Source organism: Anas platyrhynchos, chromosome 1 (genome assembly GCF_047663525.1).
Source record: "Anas platyrhynchos isolate ZD024472 breed Pekin duck chromosome 1, IASCAAS_PekinDuck_T2T, whole genome shotgun sequence".
NCBI lineage: Eukaryota > Metazoa > Chordata > Aves > Anseriformes > Anatidae > Anas > Anas platyrhynchos.
In genome coordinates, this window is record NC_092587.1 from 124,811,068 (window position 1) to 124,834,447 (window position 23,380).

Genomic DNA, 23,380 nt, shown 5'->3' on the forward strand with positions numbered 1-23,380 from the left:
TGCAAATTCATCCCAAGTATTGTATTCAAAAAGAAAACCTTCTTGAAAATGGAGATTCGCACAACTAATCTGTTTTAAAACAGCGTGACAAAACTACCATAAAAATTCCTTCCAGACAGCAGCTGGCATGCGTGACAACCAGAAGCCAGGAGAGGATCCTGTGATAAAGAAGTTTACCGTTGGCCATTTGGTATCTCATTTAGTATAACTCAACCAGCTACCAATATAACCGCTTTCCCCCCAAGCAAAAAGTTCTCAGCTTGTTATATGGCTGTAAAACATTTTAAATGGGGATGGTCATTAAAGGGAAAACCAAAAACATTAAATTCCCCGTAATTTTCCTCACTAGTTGCTGAACTTCATTCAGTCTGTTTCACTTTACCACTACTCGTTATTCTATAATTTCTCCCTTTACCTTTTGGGTTAGAAGAACTATGAATGGCACCAACATTTCCAACCCAGGTACAAATCTTCTTTAGAAATGCAGCAAGATGTGAAGTGTCTGATACACCCAACACCACTTTAAACTACTGTATATTTTCTTTATTCTGAGATTCCTCCACATTTCCTTTTTTAAGCACCACATTTTAAGGTGAGATTTTCTTTCTATGGTTTAGTAATACTTCAGACAAGGACATCCTATGATCAGCAGCAGATTCTTCAGTTTACTAAAACATACACAAACTATGATCACACCAAACTGAGAACATCCTACAGGCTATAGAAACAAGGATAAGCTTACACTCATCCTCAAAAACATCCACCGAGATCACAGTACAGTATTTCATTAGTTTCTGGAGTTTCCTGTCAAAAGACGTTAACTCTTTTAGAGAAATGGAGTAAGTGGAACTTGAAAAGGCATTCATGTGATTAGGGAAGGGGCTTAACTGCACTGAAAAGGACATTTTACAACTTTCGGACTTTCCCCTGTCTATTACAAGGGCTGCTCAACTGAAAGACTGCAAGTTATTATTTATTTGCCTCTTTCCCAAGTCACCAAAGGTAACACCTTCAGTAAAGTTCAAGGGCTATTAGTGCCTTAGTAACATCCTGAAGAAATAATGAACTATGTAAGCAGGTTGCTGTAATCTCAATTTAGAACAGTAATGGTATCTTGATATGGTCAGCATCTCCTGTTGTAACTGAAATACACGTTCCTTCTCTTAGTCAAGAAGGACTGAGCTCATTTTGGAGTTCAATTAGCCAATCATTATCAAACTTCTGGCAGGGGAGGGGAGAATTGGTGGGGAAGAGAGATGGGTAAGTGCCAGACCAAGTTTAATGACATGAAATATTCTTCCTTTCCATCCCTTCTCCAAAGAGGTGAACATGTTCTAGTACTTCCCAGGCCTCATCCACCTGTGGTGCAACTGGGTTACAAACCTGGATGTCTCATCCAGAACATTCCCAAGACGATACACCAATATGCAGAACCACATGTTAAAGTTCCAAGCTAAATATTTATTTATGTTCCATAGAAACAAATGGCTTATTTCAAAACTGAAATGCCATAAGAACAACACGTTATTTGCTCACCTTCTCAGTAGCATAGCTCCATAAACCAACTGTATGGGAAACATTTGCATCTATTTGAGCCCTATCACAGCAGCCTTCTATTCTTTGTAAGACTTCCAAACAACTCAAAAATACCCAACAGTCCAAAGCTCCAGGAGGAACAGAGACCTGAAGATGAACAAAAAAATTGACTGAGAAATAAACATCAGTTAGGTAAGAATACACGTCAGCAAAATACTTTTCTTGATACAACGTAGGAGCCTCTTTGAAGAAGTAACTCTAAAAAACATGCAAAAAGAGGCCAACTCTTCACTAGCTCCCAATTAACACGCACACAAAAATCAGTTCATGAAGCCAAAATGACTAAACAACCTAACAGTGATTAGGTTAATTGGATTGGATGTAGTCACCAGGATGAAAGAGGATCAAGAGAGGATTAACAGGTACTAGTACTTTGAAGTTTCCAACTTTCTGGAAATTTAAGTCTAAGGAAAACAGTTAGGAAAATGTTCTGTAGATAAAATACTACTTCTCCAAGGAGGCATCAAATCTCACTAACATCGAAATTTCACTCAATCCTTCTGGAATTTAGAAGGCTGGTTTTATTTATTAATTGTATAATACAATAATTTGTATTTATTAAGAAAAAAGTAAACAAACAAAAAAAAACACGACAACACACGAAGCATATTATATATGAGAATTTTAAGTTAGTTTTACAACATGTGAAGTTGTCATTTTAAAGGGCAACATTTCTGAAGTAGGTTTTCTGTTTTTAAATGCAGCACGATAACTTATGGAACTTGCTACCACAGTATCAGGCCCGCAAAAGCAAAGTCACTCTTCTAATACAACAGAAAACTGCGTCATGAAACATTGAATTCTAGCACTGTTATACAATCTGGTATTACAGCATCATTTTGATACCTCACAGCCCGTGCTTACTGCATTCCGGTGACCAATACCTAAACTTCAACAATCTCATTAGATCATCATTGGATAAAATCATTTGCGTAAAGGAATATATTACACAGACTCACTTCTAATAGCTTGAGCTCTTGCACACAGTTGTGAAGAAGCTCCAGTGCTCTCTGGGAAACCTCCCATGGCCTCTGCAGGAAGATTAACAACGTGCACTGGCGAGAAAATAAGTAACTACGCAAGTCCAGTAGAGTAGCTTCTTGATTCTGAATTAGCTCTCTCTTCTCCATGTCTATAGGTTTTCGGAGGATTAGACCATTCCAGCTCCTCACTGGCTGGCAAAAAAATGTCAGCCAGTTTGCACCATCTAAGTAAATAAAGTTAACATCCGAGAATCAATCACTGCTGTTAAGCCTTTTTCCACCCTCCCACTTTGAGGTCACAAGCTTGCTTATTCTTTCTTAAATTACTTATCCATGATAAATTCGATGCCTTAACGTTAAAAAATAAATCAGAACAACAGAAATTCCATAGCTAAGTCAACAACTGAATTTTAGAGCATTCAAACCCCATGTGCATTTTGTTTCAATTACATATTTGCTATTAGTATAGTGGCAATAAATTTGTAATCTATTTCTCAGCGATTAATCCTACTTGAAGTTCAAAACAAACAAGCTTTATCCACCTAAGCATTTCTTACTCAGCCGTCATTGATGGATGTGCCCTCGCTTTCAGGTTTAGCCAGAACAAATATATTTCACTGCAATTACTCCTGCACCACACTTTCACCAGATTCATAACACACACCTGATTAAAGATGTTATATAACAACACGCACTTTGGCTAATTAAAACAGTAACAAGTTGATATTTCTTGCACAGTAATTTTTTGTGAAGAGACGGTTGTCTTCCGCAGTGCAGATTAAGCACATAATTGTTAATCACTACTAAACTGAATAGAAATGTCTCATGTAATTTGAAGCAAAACTGGATGCATTTGTTCTAGAAGCTCTTTATTAAGTAACTCAGCAGTGAACTGTGAGAACGGTAACTGCATCCCAGCCAGATCGATACTTAGGTAATTACAGAGCTTCAGAGCTCTGTTTATAACGATAATAGAATAAAAGCAATATGCAGGTTTTCATTAAAAACTGTTTTTAATCTCTGAGGCCCGAAAGCAAAAAACTGTTTGCATACAATACAAAACAGGGGCATAAACTGCCCAGTGAATCTTCACTGCAACATACCATCTCCACCTCCCTTGTACACACGTGGCACCAAGGCCTTGTGCTGTTTTAGCAGAGGCATAGCAAAGAAATAAATATGGTTAACACATATTTACTGCTTTAAGACACTTACCACCAGCCCCAAAGTTGACAACGTACTGAGAAAACAAGGCATCCAGTTCATCATACTGCACTAGCGCATCCTCAAATTGCTGCAGCATCTCAAAGACAAAGGCCAGTTCTTCCTTTTGACACACAAACAAGACAATGAGCCTGTTACTGAAATTAGTTGTGTACAGCATTACAAGCTATCCATCTGCATCTTCAAGTAGCACTTTTTCCAACATTCTTCCCCTTCCAGTAATCACAAACAAAAGAAAATCTGCCACTCTAGTGGATGCACCATTTCCTCTTCACACAATGAGGTTCACAAAGAAAGCTACAGTCATCCAGCTATGCCAGTTAATGCAGTTCTATCCAGATTGTGATTCACTACAAGATACTGTTTATACATCTACTGAAAGTTCAAGTTTCAAAAAAAAAAGTTGCTGAACGCTCATCTCCCATAATAACTTCTCCTTTGTTTGCACTGAGAAAACACCACTGCAGTATCAATAAAGGCTCAGCTGTACACAGAAAAGGGAGCCAAAGCTGTAGGTAGAAGAAGTCTGAGAAGTAATGTACCACGTGCAAGTGGCAGCACATGAAATCAGAGGAGACACGAACACATGGTAGAATTAGTGTAGGAAAAGAAACTGGTCAGGGACTAGAAAATTCAAAACAATCGAGACTTTCAGTTCTATTGAATTAGAGTTTCTTACTTTTCTCTACATCAGCTAAAGCAGACATATTTAGAAATCAAAAAAAAAAAAATTTCAAGGGCTTTCTCTATTTGAGATTACGATAAAACAGACACTCCTCTAAAAAAAAAAAAATCACCTCAGTGCATACCGATCATAAACTAAGCAAAGAAAGCACAGCAATATTCATATTTAAAACCAATTACAAGATTGTCTTTTCACAATCACAGTAATAGGACGCTTATCCAAAATTCAAGAGGAGCTACAGCAACTAGAAAGAGTTTTAATTTGTATCTGCTACTGTTGAGGTTCATAAAAGTTTGTTTGCAGCAGGTTTGTGTTACCTATAACACAGCACACAATCTTTTCAGGCATGTCAATATGAAAAATCTTGCTTTAATACCAGTCTTCATCTTCCCCGCTCTCCTAACTCAAAGGATGAGCAGAACATTAAAAACACCAGAAAGACAACAACAAGCCATTATTAGAACTAGGACTCAAGCACTTTTTTTCCCATAAAGAGGGACTCTTACCTGGACCATGAAATACTCGCAGAAACTCCATCCTGGCTCAGTCCTTTTCTCTCTCAAAGTCCTCATGTCATCTTCAAACTTGCCTAGGTTTTTGGTAAAAGACATGAGAAGCAATGTCCTGAGTTTGGTCAGGAAGGCATTCCAAGATTCCTGAGAGCGGGAAGAGTCTTTCAAAGGGTCAGAAAGTACCACACATCTGTAAAGAGATTGATGAAAATTATTTTGAGGGAGGTATAAAACATTTTTAAAAAAAGCACGCATAAATGCAGTTAAATACTGTGCACATCTGACAGATTCACAGTGAATAAAATTGAGCTTTTAATTCAGCCTTAATCAATGGAAAAAAATAAATTGGGAGGGGTAGGGAGGCAGAGTGGTCTGCTTTTTTGTTCGTTTCTTAAACTTTCCCATGTATGTTTAAGGTTGTGCTATATTTTATGGAAAAGAGTTAAGTATTTTCCATGCAATGAGTATTGTAAAGCTTTACTTTTCTTTTTTTTTTCTTCTTTTTTTAAATCAAATAATGGATACATTATTCCAATTACTTAAACATAAGTAATGCTGTAGCTAGCAAAGGAAAAAAAAAAAGCCTACTGAGAAATACAATTGGCAGAATAATAATTGTTTACTCCTGGCAAGGATTATGCAAGGCAGAAATCAAGGTCCATTAGACCATATATAGTCAGCCTTTCCCAAGCCCTCAAACCCTTTAAAATGTAACTCTATAGTGTATTCTTGCAGGTTGTCAATTTGTTTCACATATACTATGTGTAAGAACTTCCATTGCCTTTTTTTTTTTTTTAAATAAGCACTTAACAGATGACAGTAACTCACAAATAAATAAGCCTTATTTAGAGCATTTCTTTGATCAGTTTTAATAATAATGATCAAAAAAGGAAAAGACATCTTGAAAGGCAGGAAAAGTCTCCCATCCAAACAGAACACCATTTCTGGTTAGAGAAGTAACATCCTATGGCAAAATGATTAAACCAAGCCAACAAAATAGACAGAAAACAATAAATTGATTCAGAGTTTTTGAGCTATTTGCCCAAATAACTTGTAATATGCCAAATACTGTCTAGGTACAATAAAAATACTGCCAATGTACAGCATGTTATAACGTGCTGACATGCCATTGCTGCCAGCTCACACAAAGGTACAGTGAGTGCTTTCATCTACCCTTTTAAGCCATTCCCCATTATTAGGGGGAAGATCTCCTACTTAAAGTTAACTCTTGAGATTAAAGCAAAATGAAAATATAGAATATATTCAGTGCAGTGTTTCAAAATAAGGAAGAAATTATGTATCGAAGTTAGTTTCACATTCACATTTGTTTATCTTTGTTAACTTTAATGAAGGCAAGAAACAGTTTTCTATATTATATTGATCATTATTTTCCTTAGGAAAAAAAAAAAAGTTTCTTCAGATGTTTTAAGTTGATTATTTCTGAAGGTGCAGTTCTGAAATCCGGTTGTTAGCACACTGCTAAGGAGATCTCAGTATTCTCAAAAGGTTTTTGAAACCAATTACAAACCACCACTAATCCATGAGGAACTGAAAATAAAGTCCTCACTTTATTGCTTTAAATGATGGAAACAGAGAAGATCCTTAAATGAGCAAGGAAACAATTACATAGGGAATCACACTAGCGATTCAATCAAGGCACTAGTTAAAGGTTAAGTAGTCTGCCAGTAACAGAATCCTTACCTGTCACTTTGCTTGTTGCAGAAGTCATTTCTTATTTTATCTACTATAGAGGTTCGGGGAAGGATATTTGTTTTGTTCTTTTTCTTGGCATCACTCTCAACTACTACAATTAGCCAGTCCACCGAGTTGTGAGCTTTGAGAACATTCTGCCACTTGGTGATGTCATCCTTGACTGTAGTTTTGTACACTTCCGTGTCCTGGGATGAGAAGTGGTGAATCACCAGATCAAACAGCAAATTTTGTTCCAACAAAAGAAAAAACATAATGATATAGCTAATAGAATCAGAACTGCAGAGAAACAGAATTAAGGCTTACAAAATCCTGCCCAGTTGAGGTGATTTCACACTAATGGGCAGCTAAACTCCACCTCATCGCTCCCTCACTCCCCCCTACTCATCAGAACAAGGGGAGAAAATATGAAGAAAAGGGGCTCACCAATTAGTTCCAGGCAAAACAGGCTCAGCATAGGGAGGTAAATATAATTTATTGCCTGTCACTAGCAGACTAGAATAGTGAGAAACTAAGAGCAAATTAAAAACACCTTTCTTCTTCCCCTCACACAGCACAGGGGATTGGGGAGTGGGGTCTGTGGTCAGTCTCTAGCATTTTGTCTCCGCCGCTCCCTCAGGGTCCCTCCCTGCCCCTGTTCCCTGTGGGGTCCCTCCCACGGGATGCCGTCCTTCCCCAGCTGAGCCTGCGGGGGCTGCCCACAGGCAGCAGCTCCTCAAGCTTCATCCCCCAGGAGCAAACTGCCCACGGGCTGCAGCTCCGGCCCGGGGCTTGCTCCTGTGGGGGCTCTCCATGGGCCACAGCCTCCTCCAGGCCACATCCACCTGCTCCACGGGGGCTCCTCCACCCATGGGGGGGCTGCAGCGTGGAGATCTGCTCCATGTGGGACCCATGGGCTGCAGGGGGACAGCCTGCTCCACCAGGGGCCTCTCCACAGCCCGCAGGGGAACAGCTGCTGCCTGCCTGGAGCACCTCCTGCCCTCTTGCTGCACTCACCTGGGGGGCTGCTTGTCTCACGTGTTCTCACTCCTCTTTCCCAGCTGCTGTCTCACAGCAGATTTTTTTCCCCTTCCTTAAATCTGCTCTCCCAGAGGCTCTGGGAGCACCTCTCTCAGGCTCGGCCTGGGAAAGCAGTGGGTACTTTTTGGAGCCAGCTGGACCCGGCTCTTCTCTGACATGGGGCAGCTGCAGCGATCTGCTCACAGAGGCCACCTCTGCGGCACCCGCAATACCAAAACTTGGCTACATAAGCCCAATACACCAGTTAAGACTGCTAATGCATATTAATTGCTTCCACAAATAATGAAGTAAAATAGAGATTTATATTTTTTAAGACTTAATCTCATGAACAGATGATAGCTGAAATAATCAGGCCACATTTGTGCATTATGTGGGAAGTGTGCTGTGCTGCTGCAATAATGCTGTTAGACCTTGGGTTTTTTCATGCCAAAATACTGAACACAGGTCATTCAAAAGCCTTTCCTCTTCACACAAAGCAACGTTACAAATACAGCTTATGGCAAAAAGTACTCAAGTTGACAAGGCTTCCAATATATCAGGTATGCATGCTTAAGCAATGCAAACTTAGTTGTTTAAATATCATGAAGATTAACTGAAAAATACCAGAGAGGGCAGTTAGAAAGCCAAACAATTTCACTTTAAGTCTGAGTATCCAATTTTTCATTTTGCTTTCCTAATACTTACACAACATTCTGTCCAATAAATATGAAGAAAGGGAAAAGTCAAAAGAGCCTTATTCCCCTCTTTGGGTAGTAGCTCCTCTTTAAACTGCACAAAGTTAGATTCTAGATGAATCATCTTCGGAGCACGGCCATATGACCTGCAAAGTTTAAAAACTGAAATTAGGGAATGTGACCTAAGTTGCAGAACATTTTCAAAAATAAAAATTTATTTTGTGGAAGAGGAATGAACTGAAACATTCTGGTATTGGAAACCCCAAAACCGTGCTTACTGCAGTTTGTTAACTAAAATGTGGTATCACTTGAAATGTTACAGATGCTCCTTTTTGCAAGAAGAGGAGCTAGAAGCTTTTCAGCTTTCATTAAGAGATTTCTTCTATCTAAAAGTTTCTAAAAGTAGAAAATTCCAAATAGGAAAATTCCCAAAATATTTTTCTCCCACCGGAACAGTGTGCCATACCAGTCTGTTTTGCATGAAGTTTCATCAAGTTCCACTTAAACTTTACCTATATCCTCATGAAAAAGAGCAGCACATCCCTTTCAAAACACCCAAAGCATATCAAGGCACATACCAAAACAAACCAATAACAACAAAAAGAAACAGAGTACTCCTATTATTTTTCTTCAGGAGAAGTTCAACATAGCTGAAGTGCTGAAATGATCATCCTAAGGTGCACATTTACCTCGTCTTTCCAAGGCAGTTGCCACATTTGATTCAATTTACAGTAAGAGCTTCTCAGAGCACACACGAACACCTTCCCAAGTCTAGTAACACACTGAAATAGTACGACAAATGTAAATTTACCTCCTCCATTCCATGGGTTCTCTCGGAAGCTGCTGAGAAAGTGTAGGATACAGGGAAGTAAATAAATTCTGATCTCCAGCACCTAAACACGAAAGAGATTAGTTTATCATCACGTGCAAATTACACAAAAGATTAATAAACTATGCTATCAATAGCTTGTTTGAATAAGGAGATGTAATTCTTTCTGCTATGAGGAAACCGGAGTCCAACACTACGTTGTGTTGTTTGTTTTTTTTTCCTTTTTTTCTTTAAATCATGTTTTCCCAACTTACTACAACACTTCAATACACATGGCAGATAATACCTATGCTGTTATACCTTCCTATTACAGTTTTCCACATACCAATGAGAAAACCGCTCTCTTAGGAAGACAGTATCACCCATATTTTAAAGCTGGTCCAGCTTTAAAAAAAATAAACAAGCAACTCCTTAGCCAGAGTTAGTGCTTTACTGGGTTCGATTCCTCTCCCCCATTACCCTGGGGCTGCTGCCAGTAGGAAGCAGCCCACTGTTGTTGCTGCCCTCAGAAACACCAGGTCTGTTAACCCAAGGCAGAGCCCCTGGAGCTGACCCTACATGGACACGCAGATCTGTGGCCAGGCTTTAATCCCTTGGGCTTTGGACAACTGTATTAAATACCAACACCGCTGGAGCAGCTGCTTATACACAAGGTGGAACAAAACACAGGACCCACCATAATACACCGTCAGCAGCCTACAAATACCAATTCTTAAATTCTGTCCTGTTGTATAATAAAAAGAAGCCTGATTAAGTGATAAAATAAGCCAAGCCAGGTCTTCTAACGTCTGACCAAAGTAGCTGTTATTCAGGGATACAATTTCCTAGAATAGCTTAAAATTAAATAAACAAATAAACACTCTATTATTAGTGCTCCAGCCTTAGGTCTCCAGAAAGTTTCTAAACAAGCACTTTACTCTTCCCTTCCATCTCGCTCTGTCTGAATTAAGCGTACCACACTAAATCTTTAATATAATACCATAAACAAAGGTCTAAAATGAATACCGAAACAAGTATTAGTCATATTGCTAATGCTGTCTCATACCCAGTTACACCATCTCTATGAGCTAGGCCGTGGAGAACCGTTTATTGATTTGCAACTCATTACTGCCCATAGGAAGTGAAATATGGCTCCGTGATTTAGCAGCAGGACGCTGACCAAATTAAAGCGATAGTCCATGAAGCTTCCAGCCTGACGACGAGAAAGCAGCACAGCATAGCTCCTGTGCTCTTTCTGTATGCACTTAAACATCTAACATGCGCCCCAAAATGTTGGGGAATGCAACAGCTGGAGTAAGAATATTTTTCTGTAACACACAGAAGCTGCTAAGGGATAATATTGAGGCACCCTCCTATTACGGAGCACTACATCTTATTATCAGCTGAAGAAAAGTTAAATTGGGTTCCAAGCCAGTTAGCTTTTCCTCCTGTATTGGCTTTGAGGGAATGAAGAATATATGTAAGAATGCATTTTATCATCAGTGCAAGATTACCCTCAATGATTAGAAGAAAAAGGAGAACGACCCTTCAATGCAAACGGTATCTGCTTATCTTTTGAACACGGACCAAACGCTGCTACCAAATACTGCAAACCCCCAAAGGGCTGTAACACTTGAGGTTCTGCTCAACCAGACCCTGTCTCCGCTGTCCTCAGCACGTCTGAGCCCTCCATCAAACCCTACAAATGAGGTTAGCAGCGGGCAACTCCAGCACAGTTCTGACACAGGGCAAACACCGGGACTGGTTGGTAGGATCAGCTTGGAAAGGACCAAAGGCTGGCAAGATGCACAGTGATTTGTGAACTGCCTGATTCTGGGAAAAAGGGAAGAAGATCACAATAAGCAGGCAATACAAGCACAACCTTCCTGAGTAACAGAACAAAAGTCCTGCAAGATCAGGATTATTTTGGAGGGTCATTGTGCCAAGTGACCAAGACTCAAGGGACGCGAAGCACTGCAGAGGTCTCATTCTGTTCTGGGTACATCTCTGAAGCATTAGTAGTTGCTGCAAAACATTAAATGTTAAAAAAAACACTCACACCAAAACCAAACAAAACCCACACGCATGAATTTGGGTCTGAACTTGGGTAGACCTGTGCGGTGTCAAGAGTTGGACTTGATGATCCTTAAGGGTCCCTTCCAACTCAGGATATTCTATGATTCTATGAATTTTCCCTTCCATCTCACTGAATTTTGAATGAAACACACCAAAACCATAAGATCTCCCTGGAATCCAAAATTACAGCAACCACCACAAGTCTGGAGAACAAAAAGCTGGAGAATTGCTTTCAAGATTGGTGTTGTTGCTGTTGTTCTTTCAACAAGCAAACAAAAAAGCACACGCACTGAGTACAGAGCCATGTGGCTGGATGCCTCAGCACCGTTTCAGCACAGCGAGCTCTCTCCAGCGGATGGGTCTCGACACAAAGCTCTCACCCCAAGGACTGTCAGTAATGGGGGGAAAGTACTCCCAGCCAAAGCGCAGAGTGAGATTAGATACAGCTGAAAAGGAGAAGGAAGGATGGGTAGGAATGGAAAACAAAAGTAATTTTGGAATCCTACCATGAGGAAAATGCAGCAGCTTTGTAGAGGAGGATTTTCTTCTCTGAGCACTGCCAGAATTAAACAAGACCTAAATATCCCAATAGAGATGGTGACTTGGGAATAAAATCCTTTATCACTTAAGATAATTATATGAGGGCATCTTTAGTTTTATTAAATTCTTTAAGTTTGTCTCATAAATATCTTCTAGAAAGAAATCGAATTAGGTTTAATAGATTTATATTGATAATTACACATTTATACACAATTTTAAAATATACTCTGTAACTTCTCCATTTTTTAAGTAAATCTAATAAGTCTTTGACTGTTTTATTTGAATACGGAATTTTTATTTTATTTTATTGATTAGAGTAGGAAGTCCTGCTAATCCATACCCTCTGGAGTCCCCATGTCAGCTTTTCTAGTACGTGTATCTCAATTAATCCACTCTCCATCTGGACGTTAAAAAAGAACAAAGCACACGTGTAGCCTCTTCTCTCTGTCTCTCCTCACCCCCAAAATACAGAAAAAAGCACAGGAACTCCTGATGCTACTCCCAGTATGGGATGGTTCTGTAAGTGAAGCAGCAACGTTTATTTTAACTAACGAAATAACAGAAAGCACTGAGGCTCAAATGATATGCCTTTGCCAGAAACACTCCTGGATAAAGGGAAGAAGGGAGACAGCATGTATGTGTCCCCTCTTTTCACCCCACAAAACCGAGAAGGCATGCCCTTTGCCTCCTAGCTCAATAGCTCACAAACAAATCTAGACAGACAGCTATCTGTCCAGAAACCACATGCAAATAAAGCACTGCAAAGGCTTAAAAGGGTTTTACCATAAGCCTAAATCAAACAATGAGGCAGAGAGCATAATTTTAAAAGAATTTTTATGACCCACAAACACTTGACGTCCCCCAAACAGAGCTCCAAGATGTTTTGTTCAGATGGCCAGGCCAGGCACGAGAGGAACCAAACTAACTCAGACAAGTCTGGATCGTGAAGCTGGCTGGAAAACCTCGTTACACAATTAAGTAGAGAACACACACTGGTTTTATATATCCAGGGACAGGCTGTATCCTGCAGTGCACATCATAGCCACACACCTAAGCCTCTGGAAAACCTTTGAAGGTGACATCAAGCAAGAACAGAGAGGGACAACTAACACCAGAACGCCCTTTGTTTGGGTGGCAGCGTAATGCAAAGCTGACCGAGTGCCCCACTCCAAGACCACACGAAGTTATGCATGGAAACGTCATGTTATTGGGCCCATGTTTGAAGTTTTCTCCATTCCTTCCTCCTCGTCTTTCTCCCTGGCATTCTGGCACATGAATTCAGTGCAGCCATCCCCCTTCCCTCTGCCCCCACGAAGGGCACTGCTGTGCCGCAGGTCTGTGCGGTCACAGCACGAGATGCAGGATGCCAGCCTCACCAGGACTCCCCGGAGAAGCTCCACGTCACAGCTCTCCGACACTGAAACCTCAAAAACATCAATATTTTAGTTGATGCCTGCCCCAAACCCACCCAAATCCCCAAGAATCTTTTTTTTTTTTTCTTTTCTAACACATCCCAAACTTTTTTAGCTGTTGAGAGGCTTTGTGACTGCAGTATCTGAACATCCCACAGCCTATGTTTTCCTCTGGAGGAAATTACCCCAACCCACTAACTACACAGGCAGCGTAAAAAGAAAACTCCTGAGGTCAGATGACTAAAGCAGACAAATATTTTTCTTTGATATCGATGCAAAACCCAGTCAGCCAAGACAAAAGGCTCTGAATACCTACAAGAGAGCTCAGTGCCAAGACTACACTTTAGTGGGTTTGTTTAGTTTTTATTCCCAAATATTGTTCAAAGCTAATCTTTCTGATCCCGCTTTTCCACTGGTTAAAAGCTCTGCTATGAATCTTTTTTTCATAATTCATTAGCCTATTATAACTGTATCCATCTAAAGTTTTGAAAGATTTTATTTGTGCTAAGGTGGTGGGTTTGGTTTTTGAAAGGTCATCCTGCTCCCCAGCCTGGCTTCATTTTCAGAAGAGGGCTAAAAGCTGAAACACGAAGACAAAAATCTAAAAATTTTACCTAATTCACTAGTAGCCTGCAGAAGAAATTCCTTTTAGTAAAACGTTGTGTCTTTACCTTCTGCTGCCCCACTAAGTTTATTAAACAGGGGTTTAGGCTAACAAGACTACGCTGCCTCTTCCAGTCTTCCAAGCTCTTCCAGTCCAGAACAGTATCTTTACCTGTAAGCATTTGCTCACACTCCAAAGAGATGTGAAATTCCTCCCGCATCCCCTTCCCTTGTATTAGTCTTTCCTTTTATGCTGTTCTTGTAGATATTTACAAACACTTTCCACTGGCAGGCCTGCAATGGTTTTGCTGATGGTTTTGCTTTTGTGCGCATCTGCCTTGAATGTGCACAGTCTGCACGTGGATCAGATGAAATCCATGCACCCTATTCTCTCCGGAGAGATATATCAAGTCCTTTCTCCCAGCAGTATTGACAGCTGAGAACAAATACACACACATGCTATATATAAATATATATATATGAAAAAACAGATGCTGCAAGCTGATAAGGAATGCTCAACAACTACATGGCAATAATTGCAAAAGAACAGCTTGGTAAGAAAGCTGGGAAAATCCTATTAACTTATTTCATTTAGCAGGATTGTCTTCAGCCTTCAACTTGCTCTTTATATGGAAAATGACAAAGTGCAAGAACTTATGTGCAAGCCAGGTACGTAACAACAAGTTCTCCCATCAGAACACTTGGCTGGTATATATTTGCATGAACACTATGTAAATGTTCCAAAGACTTCTTCGAATTAAATTTAAAATATGACCAAAGAGAAGGTTTCCTAGGAAAGCACTCTGCATCATCTTAAAGGTTACGCCAATCAATATTGCAAAGCAGGCACCTCAGTTCAAGATGTCAGAGGCAAACCTCTTCAGATAAAAAACAATTAACGATGGTAAAAACAGTATTTCTACAGCAGTGAGAAAGCTAAAAGCTGACTCGTCAGAGTTTGCAAGGCAATGTGCCACGGTGAGAATAAGGAGCCTTCGTGGTACTCAGATCTAACTGACAGGAATGACCTGGCACTACAAGGGATGCTGCCACTTGGAGAAAATGGGGAAAAAAAACAGAGGAACTGAGTCTTTCTGTGAACATACTACTTTTTCCACACTTAGAAGATGAGGTTGTCTGCTTGTTTAGCGAAAACGCCTTCAGGAGCTGTTGGTTTGCAGAACTGACTTCTATTAATCTAAATTCTCCGGCAATACAAATACCTTAAATACAAGACCAACGCAGCTACATAGGTATCCCAAAGGAAAAAAAAAATGTAATTATTATGGAAAAAGTAGTTTCAAAAACTGCATTTGCTATTGTCATGAATTATACAAGCCACAGGGAAGCTACCTTTTTTTTTTTTCTACAGGCCAGAGTCCATATATATATAGGTTGCTGTGTTCAGGACTGTACCAGTGCAGCAAATTATTGCTTTTACAACACAGAGAAACTCTCAGACTGGAAAGCACAACTCTTGGCCTGTTTGTTCCTCGCAGAAGCATGCCTTTCAGAGTACTCTCAAATTTATTCCAAGTAGATAAAAACATTTGTTTACAAAACATCCCTGTATGCACAGCATTGAAAACAACTTTAATTCCAAAAAAAAAACAAAACACAAATCTTTCTCTTCATATCTCCATTACTGAGAAACCCTGAAAGTTCATAGGAGCATTTAATGATACAAATGTTTGCCTGACAGAGATTAACCTACGTTTTGTAGCAAAAGGAAGTATTTCTGTTCCAAGACACAATCTCACTTAACCTTCGCTCCTCCTTTATACGGTCTTTTGACCATTTTTAATTATGGCTGGTTTTAACTAAGGGGGGAGCAATTACACTGGACAACTTCAACTGCCTGAAACCAGGGCAACAAAACAAGTTGTATTGGCTGAGCAGCTTCTAATATTGTAGCTTTGAATGTATTTTCCAACAAACCAAATCTGAGTCAACAATCCCTTTCCTGAAAGGCCACACTTCATCTCCTCATAAATCACCAGCGCTGTAATGGTCAGAAAAGCTTTCCCTCAAGTAAATCGTTTATGTTGAATGCATTTGCTTGAAATTCCATAGCCTCCAAGCAGTCATCTTCGCTGGACAGAGAAGAAAGGAAATTAAAGCGGCTAAAGCAAAATGCACTCCCACCATTAAGAGCAAATGTTTTAGTTTAAAAATGATAGCAAGTCACCCTTACTACATTCGCCAGAGAGGTCATCTCTGAGCACTTTTACCCAATTAGCTTTATTTCCTGAACTCAGTTGACTAGGACCAATCCATTGCAATCCACATCAGTAAAGACACTACTGTCACGGTTGTTCACAGCCCCGGGAATGATGCCTGCAGTCCAGCAGCAAGGTGCGCATGTGATATATAACATTCACCTTACATCTGATTTGCAGATATGCTGCCATCATACTGTTTGATGATGAGTGCAGAATATTTTGCAACCTCAGAATACAGTCATATATGTAAGTCATAATTATTTTTAAAATCAGATCATTGGGTTTGACTGAAACTGATGAAATCTAATGTTTGGAATTTTCAAAATTTCCTTGTGCAAAGAGACCAGAGCTCTTTCCTGCATTTAACACCAAAAAAAAAGCAACCCTGAGGTAAAACTACATGTACCTCAACAGGCCAAATGGCATTTTACATATTCCAATCATACAGGATCAGTAAGGACTGATACGCATCTCATCTCCTCTCCAACAAAAGACACACACATGCCAATTCCAATTCTGGATATAATATAAAACCAGCAAATCTACAACACTCTCCACTACAGCCTGAGCAGTACCATAACACCAACAAGGATGGCAAAGCTATCCATTACATTTCCAGTATGCACATTTTTCCATCTTTCACCTGAAGTGAAAAGGCTTTCAAAGGTTTCTTGAAGTAGATGAGTACTGCACGTTCAGCAGCGGTATCACTGACTTCAGATTAGGAACTGCATCCAAAATCAATGAGAAAGTTTAAGAAGAGCACGTTTATGAAACAGAGTCTGAAGAAAGCAGTGTATATACAGACGTGGAGTTCTGCAGTTGTGCTGTACAATTGCAGTTGGATATTTTTCTAAATACTGATATTGAAGACCTTAATCATCGGTCACAAAAAATAATGTTTACTCTGCACTAAGCCAACACACAACTGTGGAACAAGTTTCTGTTGCACCAGTGCAGGCTTTGCTGATAAAACGCAAATATCTGGTTTCTTGTGCCACCAACAGCATTACTTCTGACCAGCGCAGAGCTCTCCGGCCGATCCCGCTCGCCGTCCCGTGGCGTTTGCAGCCTTGCAGCCGTGGTTCACGTGCTGTTTTGGCGTGAACTTTGTGTGCTCACGTTTTCTATCAGGACCGAGCTCCAGACATCCCGGCTGCCTACCTGCGACACCTGGAAGAGCTAATTCACCGCTGCGGCGTGCTGAATAAACTGAGCTTAAACTAAAGCGTGGTACTTACGGATTAAATTTAACATCAGCAGAGGAAGCCTTGTTCCCTCAGACACCCTAAGCACTGCCACACCGGCCTGAAGTCCAGGGCTGGGGTCCGACCGCCCTACCTCCACATCCCTGCCTCACGGCCGTGCCCCTCAGCGCCCAACGCCCCTCACCACTTGCTCTGACCGACCACCGCCCCGCCGCACCGGGGGGCGACCCCCATTTCCAAATGACCCCCTCGTGTGCCACCTGCCCCCTTTGAGTGCCACCAACCCCCTTGAACGCCACCAACCCCCTTGAAAGCCACCACCCCCCCGGTTGCCCACAGCCCCCTCCCCGCTGCCATTTTCCTCACGGGGCTGAGGGGGGGGGGGGGGAGGAAGGCGCCACCGACAGCCCCCCCCCCCCGCCGCCCCAAACCACCCCCCAACCACCACCGGCGGGTGCCCTCACAGGTGACGATGGGCTTGTTCTCCATGGTGTAGATCACCGGCGGCTTCTCCCCGCCCTCCTCCTCCTCGGCGGCCGCCGCCGCGCCGGGGTCCATGAGCGGGCGGCGTCCTCAGCCGCGGCTCCCCCGCCCGCCCGCCGCCATGGAGACGCCGCCGCCGGGGGGGGGGGGGGCTGCCGCCGGGGCTCCCCCCCGGTGCTCTCCGTCCCCTTCTTTCGCCTTCTTTTCCCTTCCCTTCGTTCCCCGCCGCTCCGGAGGGGCAGGCGCAGGGCCCATCCGCTTCCTGGAGCAGCGAGGAGCATTACCGCTTCCGGGGAGCGCCGCCGCCGCCGCCCGGCCGGCAGGGAGCGGGGCGGTGGGCGGCGAGAGGGGGGGAGGCTGCTCCGTGCGACCCCGGGTGGGGTTGGTTTTGTCTGGATAATGGGCTCTGAGGTTCATGAGGGGGTTAGGTTGGAAATGAGGGGGTGTTTCTGCTCGGAAAGAGCAGTCAGGCATTGGAATGGGTTGCCCAGGGAGGTGGTGGAGTCACCGTCCCTGGGGGTGTTCAAGGAGAGGCTGGATGTGGTGCTTGGGGACATGGTTTAGTGGGTGACATTGGTCCTAGGGGGTGGTTGGACCATTCGCATGTGGTCCTTAAAGCATAAGTATTTACAGTGTAGGTTTTTGCATGGGTAGGGTTAATACCCTAGTGCCCCTCCATTGGGTCTCATTCTTTGTGTTCGACTTCAGCACTCATAAAGTTGACTTTCTGTACCGCACATTGAAATCCAGCTCTTCTGATTTGTTTCTAATAAAGCCACTGTTCACCTCCGAAGCATGCAAGTTCTGAATCAGGAACCCTAAATTTAAAAGAATTTACACCTTCCAATCTTTAACAGAAGCAATTTCGATACAGGAGACCATGCTACGAAGTTGCCCGCCATAAAGGGTAAAAAAATGAAAAACACTCCATAAACACGTAAAAGCTAAACGCAATCTAAGGTAGTGCTATAAATACCAGTGTATTACTCATGAGTGCATACTGCACAGTGACATTGTGCAAAGGTGCTTTGAGTATGTACAGAAGGCACATTGTTTAGGTTTTTCTTTCAGCACAACCTTAACTCCGTTTGCTTGGCTAGTAATGTTTAAAAGTAATTACAGCACCCATGTAACGGGTTTTGCCCCATACAGCAGGTGTATACGGCCAGTTTTATCTTAGTACACTGTCTTGTTAATGATCATTTCCAATTCTTTGAATATTTTTATCAGCTTTTGCCCAGAACTTCTGTTTCACTTCAGTTATAACAAGATGTGTTTCCTTCATGCAGTCAAATAAAAAATCATTTATAAGTCCAAAATTTTAAAAATCTTATACAGCATAATAAAATGTTATATCTGATCTTCATGTTTAAGTGAGCAGCTGGACATAAATATTTTGTAATTACCTTGTGTGTACATGTACTGAGAATCAAGCTGTATCATGGCACCATAACCCAACAATCTTCTTTAAAAAATGACAGCATTTATGTATCATTTTGCAGAATCACTAATAAGTACATGGCAAATATGTGATTCACTGAAACAGAAAAGAAACAACTATATGCACGTTTAGAAAATGATGAATTCATTCCAATCAACTTTAACTCACTTCACGTATCTGTCAAATTGGCCGTCCTGCACAGACATAAACAACGTAGGTATGAAAACAGGCAAATTTTGGTTAAATAAGTAGGAATCTCTTCCAACAACCACCCATCAGTGTAGAGTACTCATCCCCTTTCAGAGATTAGAGCTGAAGTCAGTTGGTCAGTGGGATTAAGGGTTTAATCACCACAAAATTTCACAGATAATAAATCTCCTCTTTAGTTTTTGTAGTTGCAGTATAGACGCTTCCATTAAACCAAAGGAAATGTCTGAGCCTTGCTAGATGTTTTTGATAAGTGAAGCGAAATACATCTGCACTTGTGGTTTATTCCCACAACTTCATCTCTTCCCTTCCCCTGACCCCCATTAAAAATAAATAAATAAAAAGACAGAGACACTAGTATAGAAAAGATCTAGAAGACTACAGAAAACAACTGTTGATTCTGATCTCAAATGTTTAATCACCAAAAAAAAAAAAAAAAAAAAAAACATTTGAAAAGTGAATTTGACTGATCTCTGATGGGGAAAAAATACATCTTTTACAGCAAAGTGTACAGAGAAAAAGCATTTGGAAATTGAAATTTCAACAACATTGTGCTTTTACCTTACATTTTGAAATGAATGGATGGGATTTTGCTTTTCAGAAAGGGAAAGAGAGGTCACTTGAATCACAATTTTTTTTTTTCCTTTTCCACTTTCCTTTATATCAACAGTGTCCAAAATGCTGTCTCTACTGGAAATCGTGCATGTTTCAAGTGAACATTGGTTTTGTGCCCCCGAAAAAATCATACCAGGCCATCATGACGCTACAGTCCTCTCCAATTTTTCAACCTTGCTTGGCAAGAAAGAATTGTATTCACACATAAAAACGTTCTTTGGTGTGGTCTTTAGCAAAGCAGTCAGCAAATTCTCTTCATCGTCTCAGTTTGTTGGGCCTCAGGTGCCTGAAACTTTCCCTAATCACGTCAGTGGAGCTGAATTATATCAGCCCTTTAAATGATGAATCCATGAGAGAGGGGAAGTTGAACTTGGGGCAGTTTGTAGCCAAAGGACTCACCTGTCATTTTGCAAATGTAGACTGTACTCTTCATGCTAACTTTCCTTTACTGCAGTTAAAGTACTAACTGTTTCAAAAGCAATAGCTGATGTTGATTTTTACCTACTTTTACTTTGTATATCCACGCTGATCTTGAAGCCAGGTCACTTTCCCCTGATTTCTCTTCTCTCTGAGCGGTATTTATAGGGTGCCATACAGAATTTAAAATTGTCTTCATCAAAAGTTTTCATGGCTGCAATCGTTAGTGTTCCACTGTAATATTTGCTCTTACTGATGAGTAAAAGATTTATACAGCCGAGAGTCACTGCCATCAGGCAGTCCCGTCAGTATAACATGACTCATGCTGTATGGCTTGTGTCAGGCTCGATGTTTCACGGGCAGTGTCTGTGACTTTTGGGACCTCTTCCTCCTGGAGGAGGGATGAAGTCTGACTTGAAAGATGGGGTTGTGTCAGAGCAAGGAGCTGGTTTAAGATGTGCTATATATGTATATCGTGTGGTGGTTAATGTGAACAATTAAAGGGTTAAGTTTCTCTTTGTTCCCTTCTGTCCTGTTCTGTATGTTTTGAAATGCAAACCCACATGTCACAGGTGACAAATAAATGCAGGAAGTCAACATATTTGACCTCTCTTTCTGTTCCTGAATTTCCATTTCCTCGTTTTCCTTTCAGCTCTTTTTCTCTTACTGGTTTGTTTAAATGATGGTTTCTGCAAGGCAGGACAAGGAATTTCATTATCTCTCTAAAATATTTAGCACTTTAAGTTGACCAAAATAAAATATAGCTGTAGGCCTAAGTACAATATCAGAGAAGATTAATGAGCTCAATAACTGCAAGAGAAGCAGCAGTGGTTTTGTGAGGAACTGGATCTTCTGTTTCAGGTCTCCCAAAGGGCTAGGAGGTTAATTAAACCCTGGCCCATTGTTACAACACTAAATGCTAAAACATGATGTCAGTCTTTGGGGCCCTACTGGGACAATTCTTGTTGAAAGTCTTTCAAATATGCAGGAAAAAAAGGAAGGAAAGCAGCTAAATTATATCCCCAATTCCCTTATGTTTTGATGGAAAGTCCATTATACGGGGGAACCCATGTTTTATAATCTTCCTGCTGCATGTGAAGATTATATCAACTGTCCAATTTTGGGCAGGGGCAGAGAGAAAGAAGACAAACAGACAGAGAATGGTGTTGAGGAAAGAAAATTATCCACAGCAGGCAAGGGTGTGAGAGGAGGAAAATAAAATGCTTGTGCCAGGTTTTGGTTTGGGTAGAGACAAAACAGCAGTGTAATTGGATTCTATTTCTCCAGTTTTGACTGATTGCCTGACAGCCTTTAAGATAATGAAGGCTCAGGAGTATCATGGTAGATCCTAGGATCCCAGGATTTGATAGCAGTGACAGTAAAGCATGAGCATAAAATCCCTTGCTCCCTCTAATCCACATATCCTGCTGATCCCATTTGGTGACCTCCAAATAATGATATTTCAAGAAAAAGCACATCTTTATTCTCTACATCTAGCCCCGCTGTAACATTTCTTTCCATTTCATGCAGTGGGTTGACCCTGGCCAGCAGCAGAGCAGCCACTCAGCGGCTCACTCACCACCCCAACCACAGCAGGACAGGGCGAGAAAATAAGAAGAATAAACCTGAAAATAATCACAGGTCAAAATAAAGACAGCTTAATAGGTGAAGGGAAAAGACAAAAAAGGACAGAAGAAAATCATTTACCATCTCCTACAGGCAGACTGATGCTGAACCAGTCTCAGAACAGCAGCCACCCTGGAAGCTGAAAGCACTTTTTCTCTTCTACCTGAGTTTTGCCTGCTGACCGTGCCATTAAATGGTTTAGATATTTATTTTGCCAACTTTTTGATTTGATTTTTATTTAATTGTGCAAATGGTCTTGAAGATGTCTTCCCAGAACTCTTCAATGTAGGCACAAAAATTAGTACCAGTTAAACCATGCCAAACTTCTCTTGTTTTTACAACATCCAGTCATTTAACAGGTTGGGCTGGTTCTCCTGAGACAGCTTAGTGTAGGAGTATGCCAGGGATATCCGTACAACAATACCTTGGCTTTGACTTGTTATCACCACCATTTAAAACAGAAGCTTGTAGGCGGATGAACAGTTCTGGGATTTCCATGAAATGTTAGGAGATAGCTTACACATTTGGTATGTTACCAAAAATGTAAAACCCCTTCTGACTCAGAAGAGATGCTTCACAGGCAGAATGAATATTACAATGTCTAAATTTATCATTATCCGGACAATAGGAAGGTCTGGCAACAAAAATCAGAGGATATTTTTATAGAAAGCCTCCTTCTTCAAGATGAGCACCAGCTTCTACCTATGGGAAAAGTTTAAGGGATTTTTTTCAAATGACTGAGTTAGAACAGAAATCCCTGTTTGTAGGGATTTCTTACATTTTCCTCTGACAGCTTAGGTAATGAAAGTTTTGGGAAAAATGAACAGTGAAGTTTGTGGACTTCCAGTGAGATGGACTGCAGTTGCTCTTCTAATTCATTCTGTACAGTGTTCGGGATTAAAAGGTTTACTTATTAACTGTAACTAAGGTTTATACAAGTGCTAAAAGAAGTCCTACCCCAAAGTGAAGAAGGAGCTACTCAAGGAGTCAGAAGCAAATGTCTACTTTTATGCTTTCTTGCCAACTTTGTCAAAGTGGTGACACCAAAACATGTAGTCTGGTGGCCTACCCATGAACCACATTCTTGCAAACACAAATCCTGTCAACGGGCATCATCTTTAGGGACATTTTTCAGATCATTCTGTCATGGTTTAACTGAAACCAGGACAATTCCCATTAAAAAAATGACTGTAAAAATGAGACACAATGTGTCTGCCCCCATTAAATAGCTAACTGAAGTAATTCTTCTGCACTTAAAGTGCTTGTATTTCTTTGCCTAGACTTTGAGGTTTTAAGGTTAAGATATCATTGAAACCAG

At 41.0% G+C, this 23,380-nt stretch overlaps 1 protein-coding gene across 1 annotated transcript in view; it reads right to left on the reverse strand.

The window, feature by feature from the left end:
• TRAPPC10 (trafficking protein particle complex subunit 10) overlaps positions 1 to 17,973 on the reverse strand; it is a 40,253-nt gene extending 22,280 nt beyond the window's left edge. The window contains exons 1-8 of the mRNA XM_027448838.3: positions 17,738 to 17,973; positions 9,216 to 9,297; positions 8,415 to 8,550; positions 6,702 to 6,898; positions 4,995 to 5,190; positions 3,795 to 3,906; positions 2,556 to 2,803; positions 1,537 to 1,683 (exon numbers count right to left, since the gene is read on the reverse strand). Of these exons, the coding sequence (XP_027304639.1) occupies positions 1,537 to 1,683; positions 2,556 to 2,803; positions 3,795 to 3,906; positions 4,995 to 5,190; positions 6,702 to 6,898; positions 8,415 to 8,550; positions 9,216 to 9,297; positions 17,738 to 17,831 (1,212 nt within the window). The 5' untranslated portion in view covers positions 17,832 to 17,973. The remainder of the gene's footprint in view (positions 1 to 1,536; positions 1,684 to 2,555; positions 2,804 to 3,794; positions 3,907 to 4,994; positions 5,191 to 6,701; positions 6,899 to 8,414; positions 8,551 to 9,215; positions 9,298 to 17,737) is intronic.
• Between the last annotated feature and the right edge of the window lie 5,407 nt (positions 17,974 to 23,380).